General features: G+C 31.3%; 1 protein-coding gene across 1 annotated transcript; it reads right to left on the bottom strand.

Annotated features, from left to right (window-relative positions):
* Positions 1-418: 418 nt before the first annotated feature.
* LOC128042347 (uncharacterized) lies at positions 419-3,262 on the bottom strand. The gene is made up of 2 exons (XM_052633185.1): positions 3,027-3,262; positions 419-2,947 (listed from the first exon to the last, which is right to left on the bottom strand). The coding sequence occupies exon 2, from the start codon at positions 1,288-1,290 to the stop codon at positions 619-621; it is 672 nt and encodes a 223-aa protein (XP_052489145.1). The 5' UTR covers positions 1,291-2,947; positions 3,027-3,262; the 3' UTR covers positions 419-618.
* Between the last annotated feature and the right edge of the window lie 7,792 nt (positions 3,263-11,054).

The raw sequence follows: 11,054 nt of genomic DNA, 5'->3' as shown, positions 1-11,054 counted from the left end.
CCTTTACCCCCTTCAATCTCCCATTATTTCTAGCCGAATTTAGTAAGGCTGAAAGTTCTTCAGTATAAATAAGAAAAAGATACGGGCTTAGATGGTCACCCTGACACAAGCCTCTACCAGGATAGAAACAATCACTCTACCTGCCATTAAAGAGTTACTGAGTATGAGACTGAAGTAACACAGTTCAATACCGGATGGACCCATCGATCAGAAAAACCCAGCTTAGACATCATACCCCTTATGAAATCTTATTCAACCCGATCATAAACCTTACTCATATTGAGTTTAAGGGCAAACGACCCATTATTTCCTCTGTGTCTTCCCTTTAAAGCATGAAGGACCTCATATGCTATAAGAGTGTTATCAGAAATGAGGCGTCCCGGAAAAAATGTGCCTTGCATTTCTTCTATGCACCATCTAGTGTAAGTTTGAGTCTATTTGCTATAGTTTTAGACATAATCTTATACAAAACCGGGTAGAGGCTAATCGGCCTGAACATAGACATTCTATCTGTACTAGGAGTTTTAGGAATTAACATAATTGATGTAAAGTTTACCTCCGCAAAGTCCATACTGTCATTAAGAATAATGAGGCAAAAATGAGATACATCCGTGCCAATCACCTCCCAGAAATGCTGAAAAATAGTGCATGAAAGCCATCTGGGCCCGGAGCCTTTGTAGTTCCCATTTCTTTAACCGCCAATCCAATCTCCTCCTCTTGGAAATCCTTGCCTAGCTTATCATTAGTAGAAGCTAAAATTTTAGGAGTTACATAGTTATAGATCTCATTCGCCCTTTTACTATTTGAACTAGAGAAAAGGTCAATGAAATAACTAATAGTTGTATGCATCATAGCCATATTCTTAGTGTGTTCAATCCTTAAATAATCCTTCAAGCATCTAACCCTGTTCAAACATTGACGATAAGACGCAAAATTGTGAAAAAATTTTGTATTCTGATCCCCAAACTGTAACCAATTCGATCTGGCCCTTTGACTCCAATAAATTTCCTCTTTATCAATGGCTATCCCATAATCCAATTTAGCTTCAATAATATCCACCATTTTTGTATCCGATGGGTGAGCCGAATAAAGATCATTAAGCCGTTGTTTGAGAATTTTCAGCAGGCAATTTTTATCCTTTTTAACTCTGGCAGCCCAACTCTTTAAACCCTGTCCCATAACTACAAGACGATCAGGGACATTGAGATGTTTATTAATACTCCAAAGAGTAGCCACCTTCTTGCTACATGAACCCTCCAATAACCAATCAGCCTCAAATTTGAAAGCCATATAACCCTCCTCCTCCCGAATCGGTCTAGAGGCAATTGTATTCAATAATATCGGACAATGATCCGAGCAAGGACTAACCAAGTGATCAATACGGTAAAACGGGAACAGTTCACACCAAGTTGGGTTTGCAACACCCCTATCCAGTATTTCCCTAACGTTAGTGGCAGCAAAATTGCCATGTTCCCACGTAAACCATCGTCCATGAAAACCCAGGTCATAAAGATCACGATCTGCCAAAACTTCTCAAAAATTGGCCATCTGAGTTTCATTCCTTGTATTCCCACCTTTCTTCTCCTGATTAGATACAATCTCATTAAAGTCTCCCATGACAATCCAAGGACCCTAATAAGAATTACACAAATGGGATAGTAATGCCCAAGAATTCACCTGGTCTCTGCTGTTAGGATCACCATAAAAACCAGTAAAACACCAATCAACATTCACATCCTTAGTAGAAATTAAAACATCGATATATTTCTCATTGAAACTTCTCAAAGAAACGGAAATACCATCTTTCCACCCCAACGTCAAACCATTGCGGGAGCCACTTGCCGAAACATCAATCCTATTTTTATAATTGAATTTCTCCCGAAGTCTGTCCATTCAAACCTCATCCACTTTCATCTCAATAAGAAAAACAATTTGGGGATTATAACCCTTCAGCAAATGTTGAATTCTATGAACAGACCGTGGGTTCCCCTGCCCACAAGCGTTTCAACTCAGGATTTTCATTGCGATCGGCTAACCTGCCCTGCAGGTTCAACTAAGTGTTCAGATTGGCAAAACATGTTCTGCTTGCCAAAAGTCTCACCCAAATCCATAGAGAAAGCAACCGATTATACATTTTTTGATCTGGGTCGTTTCTTACCATTATTAATCGAGATTGGCCTATTTTCCTCCAAACTTCCTTCATTCATTAAGTCCAAGTCAACTTGCATTTCTTATTGGGAAGATTTGATTTCCCAGCTAAATTCAACCTAAAAAATCTGCCAACATCAACCATAAATTTAGGGGGATTAGAATCCCTAAAATTTCTCCACTAATTACTTCCAAAAATTCCACAATTTCCGCCCAATTGCCCCAGGTTTGAGCAGCCAGATGCTGTCGTCGCCGACCGTCCTTCAAGGCGGCGCTTTCAAGGAAATGTCCCATGCCAACAGCAAATCCTTACTACCTTCAACCATGCGAATAGGACAATAACTCTCACCATGTCCTAATCTTCCATATAGAAAACAAAAAGTAGTGAGCTTTTCATATTTGAAGGTGGCATAGCATTCCTTCATTTTGGAAAAAAGAAGCTTTTTCCTCCTTTTCAACGATTTACAGACATTAATTTCCACTCGAACTCTCATGAAATTCTGAAAACCCGCAACAATAGCATTCGCATCATACTCTAAAAAGGTGCCAAGGAAGTTTCCAAACTGCCTCGCCAAAGATTCCGAATGCATGCCCAGACTAAGATTATGGATCTGGACCTATAAAGCGGTAGAAAGAAGAGGCACCTCCAATGGTTCCTTATTCGGTTTAATCTTTGCTAATAGTAACAAATGGTTGTTGAAAGTTCAAGAAATGCCATTAATAACTTTATCCCAATCCACTTCGCAGTAGAATCTAAAAAGAAACCGTTTCTCACCAATATTTGTGATCATCACCCCTCCTGTAGGATGCCAAAGATTAGCCATGACCGATCTCATAGACTGAAAATTAACTATGGTTGTCGTCAAGAAACAGCCTACCAGAAGGAAATAAGACTGTTTATTATGTACTTCAGATTCTTGGGCCATCTCCCATGCCACCGTCTCTCCCGTTTCTTCCTCATCCTCCAAGCGAAGATCTGCTAATGCTGATTCCATAACGCAAGAACAAACTGAAATAGAGCCAAAATCGAAGGATACTAAAATAGAACTAAACAAATGTCATATAAAATACATACACTCAAATGTCACAGAAAGGACATACTATCTCTCCTTCGTAGTTTTATTTATTTATTTATTTTTACGATAAATATAATCTTTGAATTACTATCATTAAAGATTAGCCATTTTATTAAATTCATATCTTTTGACTGGAGGATTTTGATTTCACATGGTTAAACAAACCAATGATGGTCACATCGTTTCTTATCTTTTATTTATTTAATCTAATGACACATCATAAAAAAAATCAAATGATGTAGATTTATTTTATTGTTATTTATAATTTACCATCATCCAATAATCAATAATATATATTTATAAGTTATCAAATATAAATCCTAATGATAATAAATGTTCCGGGTGTACGCAATATCAAGGAAATGTCTCTAAGTACAATGTCAAGCACCAACATCTATATTTGTATATAAATGTAAACCATCAATTTATAAAATAACAACTCATATATATATATATATATATATATATATATACTTAATTAAAAGAAAAATTCATTTAGTGAAATACTTTTTTAGATTGAAATAGAATTAAATTTATAGTAATTAAAAAATTACATTTAAAAATTTATTGAAATAGAATAAAATTGATGAATTTTGTAAATTTTGAGGGCTAAATGTATTGATTTTTGTAGAATTCAATCTAAAATGAAATTTTTGTAAATATTGATGGCTAAATTTGTTGAATATTTTATATTTAGGATCAAATTAATATAATGTGTAAATATTTAAAGGCTAAATTTGTTATTAGATCAATAAAAAGCCTATATAAGCTTTTCGACACTCATCTAATGACAAAAGTGACTAAAATATTTGATTTCAAAAATTTAGTGAATAAATAAAAAATTAATAATTTAGTGACCAAAATAAAATGAAGATAATAGTTTGATGATATTTTTATAATTTCCCTAAAATTATTCATATTTTAAATATCAGATAATATGTTTTTCTCGTTAAAGTTATACATTTATGCTTCTAATATTATAAGAACAGATAAGATCAGCAGCAAGATTGACAAAGTAAAAGATCTTTTGACCCTACCAAAGCTAAAAGGGGCCAATGGTGTGGCGAAAGGAGTGCCATTTGCTCATTCGGTACCCCCAACCCAAAAAAAAAAAGAAAAAAAGAAAAAAGATGGAAGCAAATTTCATGCCAATCCCAAATCTGGGTGATTACCTTCTCAGTTGAGAAGTCAGAAGCCAACCAGAAGTGGCCACCCACTTCACCATTGGGACACTTCATCCACCCCTCTACCTTTCCCTAATTGCCCTTACCCATATGACAAAAGCCTAGGACAATAATTTCCCTTCTCTCTTATCTTCTTTCTCTCTCAAAAGCCAAATAAACTAACATAATACCTTATCCATTTCACCATCTTTCCTTTTCACTCCTGTCCCCTCATTATTACCCCTTTGCCCCCACTTCTCCATAATGCAGTTCAAAACCTCTCTCTTTATTTTTTAAAAATAATATCAGATTGATTTATTACTTTTTAAAAATATAGTATTATATAATTTAACTAGAAGACAACACCCTCCGCAGCGTCACATCCAAACTTATTGCCACGCCATCCTCATTCCATCTTCTGAGTTGTACTCCAAATGGTTTTCCAACACGTGTTCCTTTCACCAGGGGAGGCCAATCTTTATTGACATTTTCGACGGTCAGGATTTTTGTATATTTTTACTGAATTTTCAGATTCCGTGGTAAACACGTGATTAATGACCAAACTATGTGGTCGCCTTGTACGCAATGTGTATTAGCCGCGTTACACGAAATATTTATTAATTTTTCGTCTCACGATACACACCAAATAATTAAAAAAAGAAAAAGGTTAATTGAGGGTAAACTAAGAAAATAATGTTGATTATAACTAAAGATTACAAATATTCCTCGCATTATTATCTATTCCTGTTATCGTTTATCGTCGTCTGTCAAAATCAAAATTATTATCTCGTACGGACAAACAAACGGCCGTTCACTGTTACGTCGAACCCAACGTGACGGCACTGCACGATGTTGACGGGATGTACCGCCGAGGGGGTCAATGAGCTGGAGCTCGCCGGGATTTGGTTCGTCGTTCGACGGTACGAACCGAACCATTTGTTTTGCATGTAACGGTTTTTCCTCCATGGAGGGAGGGTTAGTTCTTTGCTCTTCAACGATCTTTTTACCGAATCGCTCATGACCTTGACGATCATTTTCAATTCCTCGTTTCTTCCCACGAAAACCCTAGGCAAATGTTGTAACAGCCTCGAGTACTCGATCGTCGGCCTGGCGATCTCGAACTCGGAAGCGAAATCGAGATCAATGAGGTACCGGTTTTGGCCCGTGCGTGCTGCGGATTGCACCACGTCTATGAACTCGTAGTTTCCGGCAGTTAGGCCTCCAGAGGAGCTCCATTTGGTCTTGCATATCGCCGCATTGTGGCCTACCTCGCGAAGATAAGCCATTACTTTACGCCTGAAAATTGCTTTATCTGTTTTGAAAAAAGAAAGCATCTCCATTGCTCTCAGAACGTGAGCCATAAGCAGATTCCTGTAAGAATCCGTGTTGTTAAGAGAGGTTGACTTGATGATGATCTCAAGCGAATCGGTAAAGTCAAGGTTTGAGTCGACTCGATCTGAGTCAGAGTTGTAACTGGTTTGTTCAGCTGCATCGTGGTCGTCTTCCAGAAAACTGTGAACAAGCTCCGAGAGGCAAGGCGAATCATCATCTTCAACGACAACGGCGGCAGAATGTTCGCTTCCGCTACTGTCGTAACTGACGCCGACGAGACGAGCCTTGACTCGGTCGTCGAGCGGGTCAGTAACTCGTTTAACTCTTTTATCAGAACGAGCCATTAAAGCATTTCTATACGACAAACTCGGGTTTGTGTTTTAAGGGGTATTGGTGTTGACTAGTTTTGATTTAAATAGGAGAGACGGGGAAGAACATAGGGATATGTGAGGGACATAAAAAAAAGGAAACCCAGCTTGATTTTTTTTTTTTTTCTGGTAAGAAAGTGAATAAATTATATTTACGGGGGAATTTTAAGTCGAATATTCCAATAAATTGCTGTGTTTGCATCATATCAGATTGTGCCTTTTGATATTCGAGTTTAAATGGATAACCGAGCCTTAATATTAATTCTTTTATATATGAAAAGCAACTTTCATTTGAATTTTTAATTAATACCCTATCAGTTAATTCAGTACTATATATTTTTATTTTATATTCTTGTGATTGTCTTTCAAATCCAATTATATATGAATCAGTATTATTTTAAATCGCACTAATGTTATTATACATAGTTAATCTGTACTATCCTTTTCAATTTGTTTATTAATATTTAGTTGGTATTTAATTTTTTATCTAATTAATATTTAAATTTAGAATCGATTACATTTTAATATCTCTCGCTTAACGTCATTAGAAAATGATAATGTGGCATTGACAACAATCACACGTAATTGATGTTAGCCTCACATTATGATACATGATGAACATAAATAAAAATAATAAAAATTTTAAAATATGTAAATTAATAATAAAAGTATACATTATTATTGTTTAAATTCATCTAAATTTAACAATTATTTGTCCATATTTATTATATATTTATTATTAGTTTTATATATTTTACTTTCTTTTATAAAATTTCACTTTTATATTATTATTTTGAAATAAAATATAAAAATGAATTAATAAAAGTATTAAAATTTTCTCATGAACCTAGACAACAATATGTTGAGATTCATTATAGATGTGTTTTTTTAACAATTTTATTTATTTACTTAAAATATCATGTTTTCATATTATTATTTTCAAATTAAAAATATGTAAATTTTAATAAAATTGGAAAATATACAAATATTTTAGAAATAAAGTATAAAACTTTGGGTCTGCATTTGATTGCCGGTAAAATGTTTTCCGTAAAATGATTTCTGAAAATATTTTACTTTTCTCAGAAACGATTTACTAGAAAATATTTTCTATTGTTTGGCGATTTCTGAAAATATTTTCCGGAAAAGTTTTTTTACATATATTAATATATATTAATAAATTTTATATTTTAAATTGTTTTTACATATATTGCAATGATTTATTTATAATAATACTCAATTATTAAGATACAATATTAATCGCTATAAATTGAAAAAACTAATATCAAATAAATTATTTATAATTGTGTTAAAAAACAAGTATTGAATAATTAAAAAACAAGTTCTTGGAAAATCGATAAATGTAAGCGCTTTTCTACGGAAATGAAGGAAGGAATGAAGGAGGCGATAGAGAGGAGAGCACGGAAAATCTCTTACGAAAATTGAAAGGGTAAGACATTTTCCTAAAATGTAACCCATTTTCCTTGTTTTGGAGTTCATTTTCCAAATGGAAAATGTTTTCCGCCAATCAAATTTGGAAAAGTTGGAAATGATTTTCCGGAAAATCAATTCCGTCAATCAAACAGACAAATATGGACAAATAGTTGTTCAGAGTACAATGAACATGGACAATATTTGTCTAAATTTATTCTAGGCTAGGCATGCTTTTTAGTAATATATATTTATGTTTTATAAAATATCAAGTTTTTATATTATTATTTTGAAGAATATATAAAATTTATAATTTATAATTTATAAAAATATATAAAAGGTTAATAATATTTTAAATTTTTATTAAAATATAAATTAAAGTTTTATAAAAATACTAAAATTTATAAATTTATAAAAAACATAAAATATATAAAATTACTAAAAATTGTAAGTCGAGAATGACTCTCAACAAAAAGGCGTATAAATACATTTGAATCGGACAATCATTTCTCTTGGTTGATTCTTCGTACATTTATAAAACAAAAAAGTTTATTAACTTTTATATTTTAAATTTTATATCTCTTTAATTTGAAAATAATAATAATAATAATAATAATAATAATAATAATACAAAACCTAATATTTTATTAAAATTTTAAAATATATAAAATTACTAAAAAGCACATTTGAAATGAATTTAAACAAAATGTTTTCTAGATTTAGATGAACCTAGATAAATGGTTATTCAAGTTTGGATGTGAAAATATTATATTTTTTTTATGAATTTATATACTTTTAAAGATTTTTACTTTTTTTTTATATTTGCTACGTGTCTTAATTAGATGTTGTCATGTGTCATGGTATGGTTGCTTGTTAGTTCAACATCATCAATTTTTAACGACGTTACTACAAAGGTATCAAAGCGTGTGATGAAACCCAACTTTAAGTACTAATTAGAGGTTTAAAGAAAAATTTAGACACCAACTAAGCTCAAGAAGACAAATTCAAGATGTATAGTATATATTAACCCTATTGTAAATTTTTAGAGATTATAGGTTCGAATGAGTTAAGATGTGTAATATCATTTTCAAGTGAATAATTAATTAGGTTAATTGCACTGGACATGACTTGTTCAAAAGTGGGGTTACTCGTTCAAACTCGAAGGCCCATCCATGAGTTGAAAGTTTGGATAAAAATATGATACTCAAAATATGGTTTGGTATAAAAAAAATGAGCTTGAGTAAAAAAAAAAAAACCAATATCATTTTTAAAAAAAGGTTGGACCTTAGACATAAATTTTCAAGCTCGAGCATAACTCGACCTGAATGCAAATATACATTTAATATTTTATTTTCTATCTAATAATAAATAAAATTATATATTTTATTCTATGTAATATAATTATAAACAAATTTATATATTTTACTTTTTGAAATAATTTTATATGTTTTATGTCGAAACTGTTTTTTTGAAAACAAAAATTTCGTTGTCGACAAAACAAAAACAGGAGTCGCCACCGATCCTTTATTAAGGTGTGATCGGCTCACCTTAAAAAATTATTTTGGTCTACGAATTTTGAGAAAACGAGTTCGGGAGTCGGTTACGCACAAGGAAGGGTTAGCACCCTCGTGACGCCCAAAATCGGTACCAAATTGATCATTTAATGTCTTAGTGTCGAAGGTTAAAAAGATTTTAAAATCAGCTCAAATGATGGAATTTGAAAAAGGATAATCAATTGTTCAAGTCATGTAAAGAAATCGAGTCCCAATACGTTAGGGTACAATTCCTCATAATCCCCGAACTTTGAATATCACTTTTATTTTATGCGAAAATCTCCATTTTGAGAAAGTAACATGCCACACCCAATACGTTAGGACACAACAAGTTAAGTTCCCAAAAATGATTTTTATACTCATGCATTTTGAATAAAGAACATCCTTAGTTATTTAAGATCATCAAAGAAAATCAGAACCCAATACGTTAGGGCTTAATTTCCTTCGAAAATCTCAAACTTCGAATAATGTTTTTATTCAAAAAAGCTCTGAATCAAGAAAATAACTTTGATGTATGGTTAAAACCAAAATATATTTCAAAAAGGGTATGTTAAAAGTTAATGTATAATATGAAGCAAAACTTTAATTTAAAACATATATGAATATGTATTTACAAAATATATATATACAAGTGCAATATACAAGTAAATTCACAAATACGTGCATGCATATATTTGACACACATGTACAAGGATACATATAAAAAGATAGAATGGAATATATCAATCAAAAACTAAAAAATGCATGTATATGTATTTGAAAATTGTGAAAAGGATAAAATACAAAAATATGTATATGTGTATATATTTATAAAATAAAAAATGTATAAGTATGTATGTATTGGAAAATAGTGTAAATACGTATATGTATATATTTAAATACTTATATATGCACAATATATATATAAAATAATAGAGTATGTAAATAAAAAATATTTATAATGATTTTTAAACGTGTACATAAATATATTAAAACGTGTACATGTTATATGACGATATGTATGTATATATATATATATATATATATAAAGTATAAAGTCTATAAAAATTAGGAAAGTAAAACAAAAAATATAAAAAAGTATGTATGTATAAAATATAATGTATGTGAAGGTTAAAAAAAAAAAAAAAACCATATAAAAAAATTTAAAACGCACGAATAAATATATGTGTCGAAACCATTTTTTTGAAAAACAAAAATAAGTTGTCGACTTTAAAAAACAAAAACTGGAGTCGCCACATATCCTTTATTGAGGTGTGATCGGCTCACCTTAAAAATGATTCTTGTCTACGAAATTTAAAAAAATGGGTTCGGGAGTTAGTTACGCACGAGGAAGGGTTAGCACCCTCGTAACGCCCAAAAATCGGTACCAAATTGATTATTGGATGTCTTAATGTCAAGGGTTAAAAAGATTTTTAAAATTTTAATCAAATGTTGAAATCTGAAAGGAATAATCAATTATTCAAGTCATGTGAAGAAATTGAGACTCAATACGTTAGGGTACAATTTCTTAAAATCCTGAATTTTGAATATCACTTTTGCTTTATAAGTAAATCTTCATTTCGAGGAAGCAATTATGTCATGCCCAATACGTTAGGACATAACAAATTAAGTTCCCAAAAATGATTTTTACTTATATATTTTAAATAACGAATATTCTCGGTTATTTGGAATTAACAAAGAAAATCAGAACCCAATACGTTAGGGCTCAATTTTCCTCGAAAATCCCTAACTTTGAATATCGCTTTTATTTTGAAAACCCTTGAATCATAAAAAATCGATTTTAATATTTGACAAAATCAAAATGTATTTTAAAAATATGTTAAAAGGTTAATGCAATATGAAACAAATATTTTAATTTAAATTATGTGTATACAAAAGTTATGAAAATAAAATATAAAATTTGTACATGTATTTATAAAAGTAAAAGTATATATAAAAAAATGTTAATAAATTTTGAAAGCATGTACATGTACACATATATAAAAC

This window comes from Gossypium raimondii, chromosome 7, assembly GCF_025698545.1.
Source record: "Gossypium raimondii isolate GPD5lz chromosome 7, ASM2569854v1, whole genome shotgun sequence".
Classification (NCBI taxonomy): domain Eukaryota; kingdom Viridiplantae; phylum Streptophyta; class Magnoliopsida; order Malvales; family Malvaceae; genus Gossypium; species Gossypium raimondii.
This window is presented reverse-complemented; position numbering and strand designations above follow the sequence as displayed.

What these genes read in the sequence shown, in the direction of transcription:
- LOC128042347 (XM_052633185.1), bottom strand. Translation starts at nt 1,290, where the DNA reads ATGGCTTTCAAATTTGAGGCTGATTGGTTATTGGAGGGTTCATGTAGC.